Source organism: Chiloscyllium plagiosum, unplaced genomic scaffold (assembly GCF_037043375.1).
Source record: "Chiloscyllium plagiosum isolate Xiang-an unplaced genomic scaffold, Cpla_swu_hap1 HiC_scaffold_38, whole genome shotgun sequence".
NCBI lineage: Eukaryota > Metazoa > Chordata > Chondrichthyes > Orectolobiformes > Hemiscylliidae > Chiloscyllium > Chiloscyllium plagiosum.
The window spans coordinates 30,742,690-30,764,111 of record NW_028270176.1 but is presented as its reverse complement, the minus strand read 5'-3'; the positions used below and the strand labels follow the sequence as shown (position 1 = coordinate 30,764,111).

At 47.8% G+C, this 21,422-nt stretch overlaps 1 protein-coding gene across 1 annotated transcript in view; it reads right to left on the bottom strand.

The window, feature by feature from the left end:
• LOC122544267 (uncharacterized) overlaps window positions 1-21,422 on the bottom strand; it is an 85,318-nt gene that overhangs the window by 9,029 nt on the left and 54,867 nt on the right. The window contains exons 18-19 of the mRNA XM_087980856.1: window positions 17,629-17,745; window positions 14,141-14,278 (exon numbers count right to left, since the gene is read on the bottom strand). Of these exons, the coding sequence (XP_087836982.1) occupies window positions 14,141-14,278; window positions 17,629-17,745 (255 nt within the window). The remainder of the gene's footprint in view (window positions 1-14,140; window positions 14,279-17,628; window positions 17,746-21,422) is intronic.

The window sequence follows — 21,422 nt, the reverse complement described above, 5'->3', positions numbered from 1 at the left end:
ACCACACCACACACACATACACACCACACAACACACACACATACACACACCACACAACACACACACATACACACACAACACATACACACCGTGGGCGGCACAGTGGTTAGCACTGCTGCCTCACAGCGCCAGAGACCCGGGTTCAATTCCCGCCTCAGGCGACTGACTGTGTGGAGTTTGCACATTCTCCCCATATCTGTGTGGGTTTTCTCCGGGTGCTCCGGTTTCCTCCCACAGTCCAAAGATGTGCAGGGTCAGGTGAATTGGCCACGCTAAATTGCCCGTAGTGTTAGGTAAGGGGTAAATGTAGGGGTATGGGTGGGTTGTGCTTCAACGGGTCGGTGTGGACTTGTTGGGCCGAAGGGCCTGTTTCCACACTGTAATGTAATCTAATGTAATCTAATCTATAACACACACAACACATAACACACACAACACGCAACACATACATACACACCACACAACACACAACATACACACAACGCACACACATACACACACACCACACAATACACAACACACAACACACAACACACCACACACACACAGCACACACATAACACACAACACACACACCACGCACACATCACACACACCACACACACATCACACAACACGCACACTCACACACACAGATACAAACACACACACAACACACACACCACACACATACACACTCACACTCACACAGATACAAACACTCACACACACCACACACACACACAACACACATACACACCACACACACCACACACACACACACACAGTGAGCCTGGATTGCTGTGCTTTGCCGTGATAATTTGCTGTGTTCTTCCAGCCTCCTGTTTGTCTGCAGTAACCCTGTAACCCTGGATAGCCATTGACTGGCTGCTATTACCCCGAGTCACTCCAGAAATCCAGCTCCACTGACCTCACATAGACTGATTATGGTGGACTCCAATAATGCTGCCCCATAAGGTAACCATTCAGCTGAATTTTTGTGGGATTTGTATTGCATTTTCCACCCTCTTATGCCAGATCACATTGTCTCAGGAGGGATCATAGAATCCCTGCTTCAGATAAAGGCTAGCCTGCCCATCGAGCCAGCACCAACCTTCTGAAGAGCATCCCACCCAGAACCACAGATTGCACTGCTCCGTCCTTGTAACCCCATCATAACCACATAGTATCCTTACATACAGATAAGGAAGGACACCACTTCTACTGGGACAACACATCCATCCTAGGACAAGCCAAACAGAGACATGCACGAGAATTCCTAGAAGCATGACATTCCAACCAAAACTCTATCAACAAACACATCGAGATAGACCCCATCTATCACCCCCTGAGAAAATGAACAGGAAGTGACTTAATTTAAGGAAATGACATCACCACAGGAAATGACATCACCAACCCAAAGAAACCCAAACGTATAAATAGAAAGCAGGAATTTTCAGCATTGCTTCGCCTGTGGCCCACTGAAGATGTCACCTAGTAGAGTGACAAAACGTCTGGAAATGAACCTTCCAGCTCAGTGAGCAAACCTACATCCAGATGCCTTTTAAATGTTATAACTGTACCTGCACTTACCCCAAGGGGTGACATTATAGATGTTTATAAAATCATGAGGGACATAAATAAGGTGAACGGTAGGTGTCTTTTCCCGAGTGGTGGGGGAGTTCAAAACTAGAGGGCCATAGGTGTAAGGGGAGAGGAGAAAGATTTTAAAAGGACATGAGGGGCAAATTTTTTATACAGAGGGTGGTTCATGTGTGAAATGACCATCCTGAGGAAGTGGGGGATGTGGGGACACAGTTACAACGTTACAAAAGATATTTGGATAAGGACATGAACAGGACAGGGTTGGAGGGAGCTGGGCCAGGACCAGGCAGGTGGGACTGGTTTAGTTTGGGTTAGTGTCGGCTTGGTCTGGGTGGGACGAAGGGTCTGTTTCCGCGCTGTAGGACTCCATGATAGCACCGGAAGATGGAGGGGGAGTCCGTTGTAATAAGCAGGAGATTTCCTTGAATGTTTGACCTGAGACAATCAGACTTTATGGGGGCTCTAGACTCAATTATAAGGATTTTTCAGCTACCACTTGTTAGGACACTTTTGGAGAGCATCAATTCACAGTTGGGCGTGGAATCCAAAATTTGTATTGTATGAGAGGAGAGAACCAAACTGGTTGAACGTGAGCTCTGATTGGCAGAAGTGTCACCATGGAGAACACACATCCCTGGAGTGTAGAAAACCAGAGTACCCAGCAGATATTTACACAGACACAGGGGGAGGAAGGTGTAAACTCCACACAGACGGTCACCCAAGGCTGCAATCGAAGCCAGGCGCAGTGAGGCAGCAGTGTTAACCACTGAGTCATAGCAGCCTACATTGTGAGATGCACTAGGATCACAGTTGTGTAGGACAGATTGGACAGGCACAAGACACTTTTCCAATTTATTATTTCTCCTCTCATCTGAGGAAAGACTGTGGAGACCATCCAGAGAAGGTTCACTGGGCTGGTACTGGGACTAGATAGAGTGGTGCCGGAAAAGCACAACAACATCCGAGAAGCAGGAAAATCGACAATTTGGGCAAAAAAAACCCTTCATCAGGCACTGTCTTATGTGGAGCTGTTGAAGGAGACTGGATCAGTGCTCATTGGAGTCAAATAGTGTGGTGCTGGAAAAGCACAGCCAATCAGGCAGCATCCGAGGACAGGAGAGGCCGGTATCCTGTCACCAAATCATGCTTTGTTTACTTGTGCACCGTACACTGGCTCTTCCTCAGATTCCGGCTTATGCCGGAAATGTCGATTCTCCTGCTCCTCGGAAGCTGCCTGACCTGCTGTGCTTTTCCAACACCACACTCTCGACTCTGATCTCCAGCCTCTGCAGCCCTCACTTTCTCCTCAGGAGCCTGACTGGAGTTTAGGGGAACGAGAGGCGACCTTACTGAAACGCAGAAGAACCTTTAGCGGACTGGTCTGAGGAGATGGGGAGCGGGTGTTTCCCCTGGTGGGACAGTCTTGGACCAAGGTGAACGATCTCAGAATAAGGGGTGGCCAATTGAAATCAGATGTGAAGCGGAAATACTTCACTCCGATGGGAGTGAATCTGTGGAATTCTTTACTGCAGAGGACTGTGGAGGCTGGGTCATTGAGTACATCCAAGGCTGAGATAGACAGATTTTTTTTAATCAGTAAGAGGAATTGAAGGTCATGGGGAAAAGACAGCAGGGTGGAGATGAGGATGATTCGATCAGCTGGGATCTCACTGAATGGTGGAGCAGACTCGATGGGCTGAATGGCCCCACATCTGCTCCTATACCCTATGGTGCATGTTTCCATCCCTCTACGGGCTTATCTGTGTTTAACCCCATAACCCACACCATTCCTGCTACTGACCACAATCTCTGCCTTCCTGTAACACCGGGCTCTTTCTCCCAGCCCTCGGTATCCTTTCACTTCCAAAGCCCTCTTTCTCTCTCTCCCCCTCTCTCTCTCTGAGTGTCTCCCTTATGGAATACAGTGGCATCTTCTGTGACATAACCCGATGATAGGCTGACAGTATGTTTGGACACAGTGAGGAATCCTCAACTCCACGTCACTGCCCCAATCCCCATCATTTCCCCCTTCTATTTATGGACAATGAAATTTGACTCTATCAGCCTTTTGGGTGGCTGTGTACAGATCTTGAGGACTTCCCATGTGAAAAACTAACACCTCCCGGGACTGCCTAAGACTTTCCTTTGCCCACGAGTAGACGTTTGTCTGCAGTTCTGGAATCCACCTTACAGGATTATACTGGAGAGAGTGTAGAGGATGATTGAACAGGACACTGTCCAGGCTGGAGAACTTTAGTGATCAAGAGCAAATGGACAAACTGGGGCTGTTTTCCTTGGAGCAGAGGAGAGGGACATGATTGAGATGTAAAAATGGTTTCTCGATAAGGTAGGCAGGAAGAAACCTCTCCCCTTGATGAGGGGCTTAATGATGAGAGGGTGTGGCTTTATGGTAATGATGGAGTGAGCTCAATAAACACAATGGTCAATACTTGCAATGATGACTTACATTCAAATGTAAAGGTGCTATATAAATGCAAATTGATGCTGCTGCTCATAAATAGCAGTTGGATGATCTCCGAAGGCTGCCAGTATAATAATTATCTGTGTGGTGTCACATCTCAAGAAAGTATTGGGAGATTTCCAGGTTGTTATTAATACCCATTTTATGGAAATGCCGGTGTTGGACTGGGGTGGACAAGGTTAAAAATCACACAGCACCAGGTTATAGACCAACAGGTTTACTTGGAAGCACTAGCTTTCGGAGCGCTGCTCCTTCATCAACTGTTTTCGGTAACAGACGTAGGAAATGCTGTTTTCTCTAATAAAAACAGAGATTGCCACTCTCTGCAATATACATAGGACTGATCGTCTCTGTAATATACACAGGAACTGCTCTTCTCTGTACTATAGAGAGGGGCTGCTGTTCTCCATACAATAGAGAGGGGCTGCTGTTCTCTATGATATAGAGAGGGACTGCTGTTCTCTGTAATACAAAGAGGGACTGTTCTCTGTAATGTAGAGAGAGACTGCGGTTCTCTGTAATGTAGAGAGAGACTGCAGTTCTCTGTAATATAGAGAGGGACGGCTGTTCTCTGTAATATAGAGAGAGACTGCAGTTCTCTGTAATATAGAGAGAGACTGCTGTTCTCTGTAATATAGAGAGGGGTTGCTGTTCTCTGTAATATAGAGAGAGTCTGCAGTTCTCTGTAATATAGAGAGGGACTGCTGTTCTCTGTAATATAAAGAGGGACTGTTCTCTGTAATGTAGAGAGAGACTGCGGTTCTCTGTAATGTAGAGAGAGACTGCAGTTCTCTGTAATATAGAGAGGGACTGCTGTTCTCCGTAATATAGAGAGGGACGGCTGTTCTCTGTAATATAGAGAGAGACTGCTGTTCTCTGTAATATAGAGAGGGGTTGCTGTTCACTGTAATATAGAGAGAGACTGCAGTTCTCTGTAATATAGAGAGGGACTGCAGTTCTCTGTAATATAGAGAGGGACTGCTGTTCTCTGTAATATAGAGAGGGACGGCTGTTCTCTGTAATATAGAGAGAGACTGCTGTTCTCTGTAATATAGAGAGGGGTTGCTGTTCTCTGTAATATAGAGAGGGACGGCTGTTCTCTGTAATATAGAGAGAGACTGCAGTTCTCTGTAATATAGAGAGAGACTGCTGTTCTCTGTAATATAGAGAGGGGTTGCTGTTCTCTGTAATATAGAGAGAGTCTGCAGTTCTCTGTAATATAGAGAGGGACTGCTGTTCTCTGTAATATAAAGAGGGACTGTTCTCTGTAATGTAGAGAGAGACTGCGGTTCTCTGTAATGTAGAGAGAGACTGCAGTTCTCTGTAATATAGAGAGGGACTGCTGTTCTCTGTAATATAGAGAGGGACGGCTGTTCTCTGTAATATAGAGAGAGACTGCTGTTCTCTGTAATATAGAGAGGGGTTGCTGTTCTCTGTAATATAGAGAGAGACTGCAGTTCTCTGTAATATAGAGAGGGACTGCTGTTCTCTGTAATATAGAGAGGGACTGCTGTTCTCTGTAATATAGAGAGGGACTGCTGTTCTCTGTAATATAAAGAGGGACTGTTCTCTGTAATATAGAGAGAGACTGCGGTTCTCTGTAATGTAGAGAGAGACTGCAGTTCTCTGTAATGTAGAGAGGGACTGCTGTTCTCTGTAATATAGAGAGGGGCGGCTGTTCTCTGTAATATAGAGAGAGACTGCTGTTCTCTGTAATATAGAGAGGGGTTGCTGTTCTCTGTAATATAGAGAGAGACTGCAGTTCTCTGTAATATAGAGAGGGACTGCTGTTCTCTGTAATATAGAGAGGGACTGCTGTTCTCTGTAATATAGAGAGTGACTGCCTGTTCTCTGTAATATAGAGAGGGAGTGCGGTTCTCTGTAATATAGAGAGGGAATACTGTTCTCTGTAATATAGAGAGGGAGTGCGGTTCTCTGTAATATAGAGAGGGGCTGCTGTTCTCTGTAATATAAAGAGGGACTGTTCTCTATAATATAGAGAGGGACTGCGGTTCTCTGTAATATAGAGAGAGTGCAGTTCTCTGTAATATAGAGAGGGGTTGCTGTTCTCTGTAATATAGAGAGGGACTGCTGTTCTGTGTAATATAGACAGAGGGGCTGCTGTTCTCTGTAATATAGACAGGGACTGCTGTTCTCTGTAATATAGAGAGGGAGTGCGGTTCTCTAATATAGAGAGGGACAGCGGTTCTCTATAATATAGAGAGGGACTGCTGTTCTCTGTAAAATAGAGAGGGGGTGCTGTTCTCTTTAATGTGGAGGGTGAGTGCTGCTCTTGGTCATATAGAGAGGGGCTGCTGTTCTCAGTAACATAGTGAGGGACTGCTGTTCTCAGTAATATAGAGAGGGACTGCTGTTCTCAGTAATATAGAGAGGGGGTTTTGTTCTCTTTAATGTGGAGGGTGAGTGCTGCTATTTGTAATATGGAGAGGGGCTGCAGTTCTCTGTAATATAGAGAGGGACTGCTGTTCTCAGTAACATAGTGAGGGACTGCTGTTCTCAGTAATATAGAGAGGGGCTGCAGTTCTCTGTAATATAGAGAGGGACTGCTGTTCTCTGTAATGTAGAGAGGGGGTGCTGCTCTCTTTAATGTGGAGGGTGAGTGTTGCTCTTGGTAATATGGAGAGGGGCTGCTGTTCTCAGTAACATAGTGAGGGACTGCTGTTCTCAGTAATATAGAGAGGGGCTGCAGTTCTCTGTAATATAGAGAGGGACTGCTGTTCTCTGTAATATAGAGAGGGGGTGCTGTTCTCTTTAATGTGGAGGGTGAGTGCTGCTCTTGGTTAAAAGGAGAGGGGCTGCTGTTCTCTATAATATAGAGAGGGGGTGCTGTTCTCTTTAATGTGGAGGGTGAGTGCTGCTCTTGGTAATATAGAGAGGGGCTGCTGTTCTCAGTAACATAGTGAGGGACTGCTGTTCTCAGTAATATAGAGAGGGATGGCTGTTCTCTGTAATATAGAGAGAGACTGCAGTTCTCTGTAATATAGAGAGGGACTGCTGTTCTCTGTAATATAGAGAGGGACTGCTGTTCTCTGTAATATAAAGAGGGACTGTTCTCTGTAATATAGAGAGAGACTGCGGTTCTCTGTAATGTAGAGAGAGACTGCGGTTCTCTGTAATGTAGAGAGAGACTGCAGTTCTCTGTAATGTAGAGAGGGACTGCTGTTCTCTGTAATATAGAGAGGGACGGCTGTTCTCTGTAAAATAGAGAGAGACTGCTGTTCTCTGTAATATAGAGAGGGGTTGCTGTTCTCTGTAATATAGAGAGAGACTGCAGTTCTCTGTAATATAGAGAGGGACTGCTGTTCTCTGTAATATTGAGAGGGACTGCTGTTCTCTGTAATATAGAGAGGGACTGCTGTTCTCTGTTATATAGAAAGGGACTGCTGTTCTCTGTAATATAGAGAGGGACTGCTGTTCTCTGTAATATAGAGAGGGACTGCTGTTCTCTGTAATATAGAGAGTGACTGCCTGTTCTCTGTAATATAGAGAGTGACTGCCTGTTCTCTGTAATATAGAGAGGGAGTGCGGTTCTCTGTAATATAGAGAGGGAGTGCTGTTCTCTGTAATATAGAGAGGGAGTGCAGTTCTCTATAATATAGAGAGGGACTGCGGTTCTCTGTAATATAGAGAGAGTGCAGTTCTCTGTAATATAGAGAGGGGTTGCTGTTCTCTGTAATATAGAGAGGGACTGCTGTTCTGTGTAATATAGACAGAGGGGCTGCTGTACTCTGTAATATAGAGAGGGACTGCTGTTCTGTGTAATATAGACAGGGACTGCTGTTCTCTCTAATATAGAGAGGGACAGCGGTTCTCTATAATATAGAGAGGGACTGCTGTTCTCCGTAAAATAGAGAGGGGGTGCTGTTCTCTTTAATGTGGAGGGTGAGTGCTGCTCTTGGTCATATAGAGAGGGGCTGCTGTTCTCAGTAACATAGTGAGGGACTGCTGTTCTCAGTAATATAGAGAGGGACTGCTGTTCTCAGTAATATAGAGAGGGGGTTTTGTTCTCTTTAATGTGGAGGGTGAGTGCTGCTATTTGTAATATGGAGAGGGGCTGCAGTTCTCTGTAATATAGAGAGGGACTGCTGTTCTCTGTAATATAGAGAGGGGGTGCTGTTCTCTTTAATGTGGAGGGTGAGTGCTGCTCTTGGTAATATGGAGAGGGGCTGCTGTTCTCTATAATATAGAGAGGGGGTGCTGTTCTCTTTAATGTGGAGGGTGAGTGCTGCTCTTGGTAATATAGAGAGGGGCTGCTGTTCTCAGTAACATAGTGAGGGACTGCTGTTCTCAGTAATATAGAGAGGGATGGCTGTTCTCTGTAATATAGAGAGAGACTGCAGTTCTCTGTAATATAGAGAGGGACTGCTGTTCTCTGTAATATAGAGAGGGACTGCTGTTCTCTGTAATATAAAGAGGGACTGTTCTCTGTAATATAGAGAGAGACTGCGGTTCTCTGTAATGTAGAGAGAGACTGCAGTTCTCTGTAATGTAGAGAGGGACTGCTGTTCTCTGTAATATAGAGAGGGACGGCTGTTCTCTGTAAAATAGAGAGAGACTGCTGTTCTCTGTAATATAGAGAGGGGTTGCTGTTCTCTGTAATATAGAGAGAGACTGCAGTTCTCTGTAATATAGAAAGGGACTGCTGTTCTCTGTAATATTGAGAGGGACTGCTGTTCTCTGTAATATAGAGAGGGACTGCTTTTCTCTGTAATATAGAAAGGGACTGCTGTTCTCTGTAATATAGAGAGGGACTGCTGTTCTCTGTAATATAGAGAGTGACTGCTGTTCTCTGTAATATTGAGAGTGACTGCCTGTTCTCTGTAATATAGAGAGGGAGTGCGGTTCTCTGTAATATAGAGAGGGAGTGCTGTTCTCTGTAATATAGAGAGGGAGTGCAGTTCTCGAAAATATAGAGAGGGACTGCGGTTCTCTGTAATATAGAGAGAGAGTGCAGTTCTCTGTAATATAGAGAGGGGTTGCTGTTCTCTGTAATATAGAGAGGGACTGCTGTTCTGTGTAATATAGACAGAGGGGCTGCTGTTCTCTGTAATATAGAGAGGGACTGCTGTTCTGTGTAATATAGACAGGGACTGCTGTTCTCTGTAATATAGAGAGGGAGTGCGGTTCTCTAATATAGAGAGGGACAGCGGTTCTCTATAATATAGAGAGGGACTGCTGTTCTCCGTAAAATAGAGAGGGGGTGCTGTTCTCTTTAATGTGGAGGGTGAGTGCTGCTCTTGGTCATATAGAGAGGGGCTGCTGTTCTCAGTAACATAGTGAGGGACTGCTGTTCTCAGTAATATAGAGAGGGACTGCTGTTCTCAGTAATATAGAGAGGGGGTTTTGTTCTCTTTAATGTGGAGGGTGAGTGCTGCTATTTGTAATATGGAGAGGGGCTGCAGTTCTCTGTAATATAGAGAGGGACTGCTGTTCTCTGTAATATAGAGAGGGGGTGCTGTTCTCTTTAATGTGGAGGGTGAGTGCTGCTCTTGGTAATATGGAGAGGGACTGCTGTTCTCAGTAACAAAGTGAGGGACTGCTGTTCTCAGTAATATAGAGAGGGGCTGCAGTTCTCTGTAATATAGAGAGGGACTGCTGTTCTCTGTAATATAGAGAGGGGGTGCTGTTCTCTTTAATGTGGAGGGTGAGTGCTGCTCTTGGTAATATGGAGAGGGACTGCTGTTCTCAGTAACAAAGTGAGGGACTGCTGTTCTCAGTAATATGGAGGGGGCTGCAGTTCTCTGTAATATAGAGAGGGACTGCTGTTCTCTGTAATATAGAGAGGGGGTGCTGTTCTCTTTAATGTGGAGGGTGAGTGCTGCTCTTGGTAATATGGAGAGGGGCTGCTGTTCTCAGTAACATAGTGAGGGACTGCTGTTCTCAGTAATATAGAGAGGGACTGCTGTTCTCTGTAATATAGAGAGGGGGTGCTGTTCTCTTTAATGTGGAGGGTGAGTGCTGCTCTTGGTAATATGGAGAGGGGCTGCTGTTCTCTATAATATAGAGAGGGGGTGCTGTTCTCTTTAATGTGGAGGGTGAGTGCTGCTCTTGGTAATATGGAGAGGGGCTGCTGTTCTCAGTAACAAAGTGAGGGACTGCTGTTCTCAGTAATATATAGAGGGACTGCTGTTCTCAGTAATATAGAGAGGGACTGCTGTTCTCTGTAATATAGAGAGGGACTGCTGTTCTCTGTAATATAGAGAGGGACTGCTGTTCTCTGTAATATAGAGAGGGACTGCTGTTCTCTGTAAAATAGAGAGGGCTTGCTGTTCTCTGTAATATAGAGAGAGGCTGTGGTTCTCTGTAATATAGAGAGGGACTGCATTTCTCTGTAATATAGAGAGGGACTGCTGTTCTCAGTAATATAGAGAGGGGGTTTTGTTCTCTTTAATGTGGAGGGTGAGTGCTGCTGTTTGTAATATGGAGAGGGGCTGCAGTTCTCTGTAATATAGAGAGGGGCTGCTGTTCTCTGTAATATAGAGAGGGAGTGCGGTTCTCTGTCATATAGAGAGGGAGTGCTGTTCTCTGTAATATAGAGAGGGAGTGCGGTTCTCTAATATCGAGAGGGACAGCGGTTCTCTATAATATAGAGAGGGACTGCGGTTCTCTATAATATAGAGAGAGAGTGCAGTTCTCTGTAATATAGAGAGGGGTTGCTGTTCTCTGTAATATAGAGAGGGACTGCTGTTCTGTGTAATATAGACAGAGGGGCTGCTGTTCTCTGTAATATAGACAGGGACTGCTGTTCTCTGTAATATAGAGAGGGAGTGCGGTTCTCTAATATCGAGAGGGACAGCGGTTCTCTATAATATAGAGAGGGACTGCTGTTCTCTGTAAAATAGAGAGGGGGTGCTGTTCTCTTTAATGTGGAGGGTGAGTGCTGTTCTTGGTCATATAGAGAGGGGCTGCTGTTCTCAGTAACATAGTGAGGGACTGCTGTTCTCAGTAATATAGAGAGGGACTGCTGTTCTCTGTAATATAGAGAGGGGGTGCTGTTCTCTTTAATGTGGAGGGTGAGTGCTGCTCTTGGTAATATGGAGAGGGACTGCTGTTCTCAGTAACAAAGTGAGGGACTGCTGTTCTCAGTAATATGGAGAGGGGCTGCAGTTCTCTGTAATATAGAGAGGGACTGCTGTTCTCTGTAATATAGAGAGGGGGTGCTGTTCTCTTTAATGTGGAGGGTGAGTGCTGCTCTTGGTAATATGGAGAGGGGCTGCTGTTCTCAGTAACATAGTGAGGGACTGCTGTTCTCAGTAATATAGAGAGGGACTGCTGTTCTCTGTAATATAGAGAGGGGGTGCTGTTCTCTTTAATGTGGAGGGTGAGTGCTGCTCTTGGTAATATGGAGAGGGGCTGCTGTTCTCAGTAACATAGTGAGGGACTGCTGTTCTCAGTAATATATAGAGGGACTGCTGTTCTCAGTAATATAGAGAGGGACTGCTGTTCTCTGTAATATAGAGAGGGACTGCTGTTCTCTGTAATATAGAGAGGGACTGCTGTTCTCTGTAATATAGAGAGGGACTGCTGTTCTCTGTAAAATAGAGAGGGCTTGCTGTTCTCTGTAATATAGAGAGAGGCTGTGGTTCTCTATAATATAGAGAGGGACTGCATTTCTCTGTAATATAGGGAGGGACTGCTGTTCTCAGTAATATAGAGAGGGGGTTTTGTTCTCTTTAATGTGGAGGGTGAGTGCTGCTGTTTGTAATATGGAGAGGGGCTGCAGTTCTCTGTAATATAGAGAGGGGCTGCTGTTCTCTGTAATATAGAGAGGGGGTGCTGTTCTCTTTAATGTGGAGGGTGAGTGCTGCTCTTGGTAATATGGAGAGGGGCTGCAGTTATCTGTAATATAGAGAGGGACTGCTTTTCTCTGTAATATAGAGAGGGACTGCTGTTCTCTGTAATATAGAGAGAGACTGCGGTTCTCTGTAATATAGAGAGGGACTGCAGTTCTCTGTAATATAGAGAGGGACTGTGTTTCTCTGTAATATAGAGAGGGACTGCTGTTCTCTGTAATATAGAGAGGGGGTGCTGTTCTCTGTAATGCAGAGAGAGACTGCGGTTCTCTGTAATATAGAGAGGGACTGCTGTTCTCTGTAATATAGAGAGGGACTGCGGTTCTCTGTAATATAGAGAGGGACTGCGGTTCTCTGTAATATAGAGAGGGACTGTTGTTCTCTGTAATATAGAGAGGGACTGTTGTTCTCTGTAATAAAGCGAGGGACTGTGTTTCTCTGTAATATAGAGAGGGACTGTGTTTCTCTGTAATATAGAGAGGGGCTGCTGTTCTCTGTAATATAGAGACGGACTGCAGTTCTCTGTAATATAGAGAGGGACTGCTGTTCTCTGTAATATAGTGAGGGACAGCAGTTCTCTGTAATATAGAGAGGGGGTGCTGTTCTCTGTAATATAGAGAGTGACTGCCTGTTCTCTGTAATATAGAAAGGTGCTGCTGTTCTCTGTAATATAGAGAGGGGGTGCTGTTCTCTGTAATATAGAGAGTGACTGTCTGTTCTCTGTAATATAGAAAGGTGCTGCTGTTCTCTGTAATATAGAGAGGGGGTGCTGTTCTCTGTAATATAGAGAGTGACTGCCTGTTCTCTGTAATATAGAAAGGTGCTGCTGTTCTCTGTAATATAGAGAGGGGGTGCTGTTCTCTGTAATATAGAGAGTGACTGCCTGTTCTCTGTAATATAGAAAGGTGCTGCTGTTCTCTGTAATATAGAGAGAGAGTGCAGTTCTCTGTAATATAGAAAGGGGCTGCTGTTCCCTGTAATATAGAAAGGGGCTGCTGTTCCCTGTAATATAGAAAGGGGCTGCTGTTCTCTGTAATATAGCGAAGGACTGCAGTTCTCTGTACTGTCGTAGAATAGAAGAGAGTAGGGTAGTGTAGTTTTCTTTTTCATTTTTACCATATACAGCTGATACAATAAAAACAAGACAGCTTTCCCCCAGGACTAAGGTGCTATAGGAACACACAAACTCCATGAGAGTACAGTCATACGCAGGGCAGCATAAAGTGCGTAGAAAAGTTAAAACATGCGAGGCTGCACAATATGTCCTGACAAGACAAGACACTAGGCACAGTGGTGGACACATTACAATGTAATAATGAATGATCATTAATAAAACATTGTTTTAGCAGCAACCCAAAAAGTCATCTAAGAATTGCATATGGAATAGAGTCTGATCATACGATGTTAAGGAGCCTAATGGCTTGGGGAAAGAAACTGTTGCACAGTCTGGCCATGAGAGACCCAATGCTCCAGATGGCAGGAGGGAGGAGAGTTTGAGTGAGGGGTGTGTGGGGTCCTCCACAATACTCTTAGCCTTTCAGATACAGCGTGTGGTGTAAATGTCTGTAATGGAGGGAAGAGAGGGAAGAGAGATGATCCCCTCAGCTGTCCTCACTATCCATTGTAGGGTCTTATGAGATACAGAGGGGCTGCAGTTCTTTGTACTACAGACAGGGGCTACTGTTCTAATTTGTAATTCGTAATTAATAGCTGTATTAACTAAGATCTGTTGGACTAGAACCTGGTGTTGTGTTATACTTAGCTTTGTTCACCCCAGTCTAACACTGGCACCTGTTATTAACACTTCCTTGAGATGTGACACCACACAGATGATTATTATACTGACAGTCTTTGGAACGCAGCCAATGAAGGAGCAACGCTCTGAAATATCGAGATTAATATCAAAAAGCCAAGCAGCTAGCTCAGGTTTCACTTTTGATTGCACAACCGAAATTGCAAAAGTGATGTAATTGCAGAAGGAGGAGGGATCGATATCAACTTTCGGACAAGAAGCTGTCTTTTTCCCAGCGAGAATGACAGGGCAGTCACTGCCCGTGATGTGGGAGGAGGCGAAACAGGAGGTCGAAGATTTCAAGGCAAATTAGGCAAGGCATTTGCGGACAAGAGGCATCACAGGGCTAAAGGGAAATGGGACTGGCAGTGACCCTGCTCAGGTCAGGGAGTTAACGGCAACACAGAAACATCCGCAGCACCGACACCTTGACGCGAGATATAAGGTTTGATTTTCCCGAGGTCCTACCCGTGATGGTTGGGTTGTTGCAGAGCGCAGACTGACAGCACCTCTCAGTTGCAGATGCTGAAAAGCTGCCACCGTTAAAGGACAGATTCCCAACGCAGGTCCCGCACTTGCGAACCACAACCGTCTGGGTGACTCCACCTCGGAAGAGAGAAACAAGACCTCAGTTCACCACCCCCATCTCTGTAACCCCCTCCAGCCCCTACACCCCCTCCCTATCTCTGCAACCACATCCAGTCCCTACACCCCCTCCCTATCTCTGTAACCCCCTCCAGCCTCTGCACCCCCTCCCTATCTCTGTAACCCCCTCCAGCCCCTACACCCCCTCCCTATCTCTGTAACCCCCTCCAGCCCCTGCACCCCCTCCCTATCTCTGTAACCCCCTCCAGCCCCTGCACCCCCTCCCTATCTCTGTAACCCCCTCCAGCCCCTACACCCCCTCCCTATCTCTGTAACCCCCTCCAGCCCCTGCACCCCCTCCCTATCTCTGTAACCCCCTCCAGCCCCTGCACCCCCTCCCTATCTCTGTAACCCCCTCCAGCCCCTACACCCCCTCCCTATCTCTGTAACCCCCTCCAGCCCCTGCACCCCCTCCCTATCTCTGTAACCCCCTCCAGCCCCTACACCCCCTCCCTATCTCTGCAACCACATCCACTCCCTACACCCCCTCCCTATCTCTGTAACCCCCTCCAGCCTCTGCACCCCCTCCCTATCTCTGTAACCCCCTCCAGCCCCTACACCCCCTCCCTATCTCTGTAACCCCCTCCAGCCCCTGCACCCCCTCCCTATCTCTGTAACCCCCTCCAGCTCCTACACCCCTCCCTATCTCTGTACCCCCCTTCATCCCCTAAACCCTGCCCTATCTCTGTAACCTCCACTAGCCCATACACCCCTCCCTATCTCTGTAACCCCCTCCAGCCCCTGCACCCCCTCCCTATCTCTGTAACCCCCTCCAGCTCCTACACCACCTCCCTATCTTTGTACCCCCCTTCATCCCCTAAACCCTGCCCTATCTCTGTAACCTCCACCAGCCCATAAACCCCTCCCTATCTCTGTAACTTCCTCTTGCCCCTGAAACCCCCTCCAGCCCCTACACCCCCTCCCTATCTCTGTAAACCCTTCCAGCCCCGACACCCGGTCCCTATTGCTGTAATCTCCTCTAGCCCCTATACGCCTTCCCTATCCCTGTAACACCCTCCAGCCCCTACACCCCCTCCCTATCTCTGTAACCCCCTCCAGCCCCTACACCCCCTCCCTATCTCTGTAACCCCCTTCAGCCCCTACACCCCTCCCTACCTATGTAACCCCCTCCAGTCCCTACACCTCCACACTATCTCTGTAACCCCCTCCAGCCAGTACACACCCTTCCTATCTCTGTAACCCCCCACAACCACTACACCCCCTCCCTATCTCTGCAAATCCCTCCAACCAATAAACCCCTCCCTATGTCTGTAAACCCTTCCAGCCACTACACCACTCCCTATCTCTGTAACCCCCTCCAGCCCCTACACCCTCTCCCTATCTCTGTAACCCCCTCCAGCCCCTAAAGCCCTCCCTATCTCTGTAACCCTCTCCAGCCCATACACCCCCACCATATCTCTGTAACCTCATCCAGCCCCTACACCCCTCCAGCCCCTACATCCACTCCCTATCTCTGTAACTCCCTCCAGCCCCTACACCACTCCCTATCTATGTAACCCCCTCCAGCCCCTACACCTTCTCCCTATCTCTGTAACCTCCACCAACCCATACATCCCTCCCTATCTCTGTAACCCACTCCATCCCGGACACCCCCTCCCTATCTCTGTCACCCCCTACAGCCCCTACACCCCCTCCCTATCGCAGTAATCTCCTCGAGCCCCTATACGCCTTCCCAATCTCTGTAACACCCTCCGGCCCCTACACCCCTTACCTACCTCTGTAACCCCCTCCAGCCCCTACACCCCCTCCCTATCTCTGTAACCCCCTCCAGCCCATACACCCGATCCCTATTGCTGTAACCTCCTCTCGCTCCTATATGCCCTCCCTATCTCTGTAACACCCTCCAGCCGCGATACTCCCTCCCTATCCCCATAAACCCCCACCAGCCCCTAAACCCCATCCTATCTCTGTAACCCCCTCCAGCCCCTACACCTCCTCCGTGTCTCTGTAACCTCCTCAAACCCCTACACCCCCTCCCTATCTCTGAAACCCCCTCCAGTCCCTAAACCCCCTCCCTATCTCTGTAAGCCCCTCCAGCCCCTACACCCCCTCCTTATCTCTGTAAACCCTTCCAGCCACTACACCCCTCCCTACCTTGTAACCTCCTCCAGCCCCTACACCCCCTCCCCATCTCTGTAACCTCCTCCACCCCCAACACCCCCTCACTATCTCTGTAACCCCCGCCAGCCCATAAACCCATCCCTATCTCTGTAAACCCCTCCAGCCCCTACACCTCCTCCCTACCTATGTAACCCCCTTCAGTCCCTACACCTCCTCACTATCTCTGTAACCCCCTCCAGCCAGTACACACCCTCCCTATCTTTGTAACCCGCCCCAGCCCCTACACTCTCTCCCTATTTTTGTAACCCCCCGCAACCCCTACACTCCCTCCCTACCTCTGTAACCCCCTCCAGCCCCTACACCCCCTCCCTATCTCTGTAATCTCCTCCAGCCCCTAAACCCCCTCTCTATCTCTGTCACCCCTCCAGCCCCTACACCCCCTCCCTATCTCTGTAATCTCCTCCAGCCCCCACACTCCCTCCCTATCTCTGTAACCCCCCCTCAGCCCCCACACCCCCTCCCTATCTCTGTAATCTCCTCCAGCCCCCACACCCCCTCCCTATCTCTGTAACCCCCTCCAGCCCCACACCCCCTCCCTATCTCTGTAATCTCCTCCAGCCCCTACACCCCCTCCCTATCTCTGTAACCCCTCCCAGCCCCTACACCCCCTCCCTATCTCTGTAATCTCCTCCAGCCCCCACACCCCCTCCCTATCTCTGTAACCCCCTCCAGCCCCTACACCCCCTCCCTATCTCTGTAACCCCTCCCAGCCCCTACACCCCCTCCCTATCTCTGTAATCTCCTCCAGCCCCTACACCCCCTCCCTATCTCTGTAACCCCCTCCAGCCCCCACACCCCCTCCCTATCTCTGTAATCTCCTCCAGCCCCTACACCCCCTCCCTATCTCTGTAACCCCCTCCAGCCCCTACACCCCCTCCCTATCTCTGTAACCCCCTCCAGCCCCTACACCCCCTCCCTATCTCTGTAATCTCCTCCAGCCCCCACACACCCTCCCCATCTCTGTAACCCCCTCCAGCCCCCACACCCCCTCCCCATCTCTGTACCCTCTCCATCTCTGTAATCTCCTCTAGCCCCCACACCCCCTCCCCATCTCTGTAACCCCCTCTAGCATCTCTGCCCAGCTCCAATCCTTTCATCCTGACTATCTGCCCATTTTGGGTCTTTTGCAATCTGGACAATTTCTTCAAGTTATTGAGAAGTATACTCACTGAGACTCAGTTTGCCCAAGATGGTTCTGCAGCTCATGTTCCCAGCCGCGTCGCAGACCTGCTGCTCCGTACAAATTCCTTTTGGATCCTCACAGGAGAAACATCTGAGAGTTGAGTCTGTCACAGAGCCATCAAAGAGAAGCCATCAGTGACTGTACTCCCACTGAGGGATCCCTCTGTGAGATTGGGATGGAATCATAGAACGCTAACTGAGCCGAAAGAGGCCTTGTGACCCAAACAGCAGACACTGACTCTTTGATGGTCATCCCTTTCCAATCACCACAACCCAACAATCCCCATCCCCAATCCACCCTAACCTGCACTTCCCTGGGCACTATGGGACAATTTGGCATAGCCAACCCACCCTAACCTGCACATCCCTGGACACTATGGGACAATTTCCCACGGCCAATCCACCCTAACCTGCACATCCCTGGGCACTATGGGACAATTTCCCATGACCAATCCACCCTAACCTGCACATCCCTGGGCACTATGGGACAATTTCCCATGACCAATCCAGCCTAACCTGCACGTCCCTGGGCACTATGGGACAATTTAGCATGGCCAATCCACCCTAACCTTCACATCCCTGGGCACTATGGGACAATTTCCCATGACCAATCCAGCCTAACCTGCACATCCCTGGGCACTATGGGACAATTTCCCATGGCCAATCCACCCTAACCTGCACATCCCTGGGCACTATGGGACAATTTAGCACCAAAAGAGAAAATGCTGGAAAATCTCAGTAGGTCTGGCAGCATCTGTAAGGAGAGAAAAGAGCTGACATTTCGAGTCTAACTGACCCTTTTAAAAGCGAAAAAAAGGGAGAAATAGGGAGATATTTATACGAGGCTAAGAGAAGGTGAATCATGGCTTCAGAAGTAAAGGTGATACTGACAGTGCATAGAGAGATTACAGGGAGATTAGGAGCTGGGAATGACCAAGGCTGAAGCCAATGCTGTGTGACAAAATATGGGGGGGGGGGGCGGGGGGAATGGGTGAAGCAGAGGCAAATTGGAAAACAGGGGAGAAGGATAGCAAAGGGGGAAGAGGAGAGGAAAAAGGTGATGAGAGAGTGGGGAGCGAGAGAAAGAGAGACAATCAAGAAATAAGAGGTACAGAACAGTGAAAAAATATTTTTAAAAAGATGAAGAAAATAAATGAAATAAAATTACGAAGCAGGGTGAAAACAGAGGGGTCGAGATGGGATAATCATCTGAAGTTGTTGAATTCAATGTTGAGACCGGCAGGCTGTAACGGGCCGAGTCGGAAGATGAGATGCTGTTCCTCCAGTTTGCGCTGAGCTTCACTGGAACATTGCAGCAGGCCAAGGACAGACATGTGGGCATGGGAGCAGGATTGGGTGTTGAAGTGGCAAGCCACGGGAAGGTCCGGGACCTGATTGCGTACAGACCGAAGGTGCTCAGCAATCACCCAGTCGGCGTTTTGTCTCTCCAATATCGAGGAGCAATAGACCAAATTGAAAGAGGTACAAGTGAAACGCTGCTTAATCTGAAATGAGTGTTTGGGGCCTTGGATGGTGAACATGGAAGAGGTAAAGGGGCGATTGCATGGGAAGGTGCCGTGTGTGATGGGAGAGGTGTTCGTAGGGTGAGAAGAGCTGTAGTCCAGATAGCTGTGGGAGTCAGTGGGCTTATAATGGATATTAGTGGATAGACTATTGCTGGGAATGGAGACAGGAAGGCAAATGTCGGAGATGGACCAGGCGAAGATGATGGAGGGATGGAAACTGTAAGCGAAGTTTATGAATTTTTCCAGGTCAGGACGAGAGCATGAAGCCGCACCGAAATAGTCATCGATGTTCCGATAAAGCAGTTGTGGGAGGGGACCCGGGTAGGCCTGGAACAAGAAATGTGAAACGTTCCACATACCCCATGAAAAGGCAGGCATAGCTAGGACCCATGCGGGTACCCATTGCTACACCTTTGATTTGGAGAAAATGGGATGAGTTGAAGGAGAAGTTGTTGAGAGACAGAACAAGTTGAGCCAGGCGGAGGAGAGCGGTGGTGGATGGAGATTGTTCGGGCCTCTTTTCGAGAAAGAAGCGAAAAGCTTTCAAGCCGTCTTGGTGTGGGATGGAGGTGTAAAGAGATTGCACATCCATGCTGAATAGAAGGCGGTTAGGGCCTGCGAATTGAAAGCTGTCAATGTGTCGCAGGGCATCAGAGAAATCCCGGATGTAGGTGGGGAGGGAGTGAACCAGAGGAGAAAGGATGGAGTCAAGGTCGGAGGAAATATGTTCAGTGGGGCAGGAGCATGCTGACACAATGGGCCTGCCGGCACAGTCCTTCTTGTAGATTTTGGGGAGTAGGTAGAAACGGGCTGTCCGCGGTTGGGAGGCCATGAGGTTGGAAGCTGTGGGGAGGGGAGGCATCCGGAGGAAATGAGGTTAGTCACAGTGTTGGAGACAATGGCTTGATGCTCAGTGGTGTGGTCATACTCCAGGGGGAGGTAGGAGGAGGAATCTGAGAGTTGGCGCTCAGCCTCTGCGAGGTAGAGGTCAGTACGCCAGACGACAACAGCACCCCCTTTGTCAGCAGGTTTGATGACAAGGTTGGGGTTGGACCTAAGGGAGCGAAGGGCAGAAAGTTTGGATGGAGAGAGGTTGGAATGGGTAAGAGGGGCAGAGAAATTAAGGCGGCCAATGTCCAGTCAACAGTTGTCAATGAAAAGATCGAGGGCAGGAAATTGTCCTGGCGAGGGTGTTCAATTAGAGGTGGAATGTTGGAGGGATGTGAAAGGATCTGTGGAGCAGGGGGCAGGACTCTTGCCCAAAGAAGTGAGCACGAAGGCAAAGGCAATGGAAGAAGAGCTCAGCATCATATCGAGCCCGGAATTCATTGAGGTGGGGACGTAAGGGTACAAATTTAGCAATTTAGGTAATAATTTAGCACGGCCAATCCACCCGAACCTGCACATTCCTGGACACTGTGGGACAATTTAGAATGGCCAATCCACCCTGACTGGTTCCCCCAACCCTCGACGTTGTGTAAATGATCCCAGAGCACTGGGAGTGGATCGGATGATTCACTCTGATCGCCCTCTTTTTGAATGTTCATGCGGAATTGTCTCCCACTGCCCTTTCAGATCACAGCAATGTGTTCTGTCGAGACTAGTCTCCAAGATGGCACAATGACAACTGTGATTGGTTTTCACCTTGTGCCCCGTCTGAAGCAGAGACAGTGTCAGGGCAATTAATAACAGGGCAATTAATAACAGGGCAGTTAATATCAGGGTAATTAACAACAGGGAAATTAACAACAGGGTAATTAATAGCAGGGCAATTAATAACAGGGTAATTAACAACAGAACAATTAATAACAGGGCAATTAACAACAGGCAATTAACAACAGGCAATTAACAACAGGGTAATTAACAAAAGGGTAATTAATAGGAGGGCAAATAATAACAGGGTAATTAACAACAGGCAATTAACAACAGAGTAATTAACAACAGGGCAATTAATAACAGGGTAATTAACAACAGGGAAATTAACAACAGGGTAATTAATAACAGGGCAATTAATAACAGGGCAATTAATAACAGGGCAATTATCAGGGTAATTAATAACAGGGTAATTAATAATGGCAATTAACAACTGGGAAATTAACAACAGGGTAATTAATAACAGGGCAATTAAAAACAGGGCATTTAACTACAGGGCAATTAATAGGGTAATTAACAACAGGGTAATTAATAACATGGCAATTAATAACAGCGTAATTAACAACAGGGAAATTTAAAACAGGGCAATTAACAGGGTAATT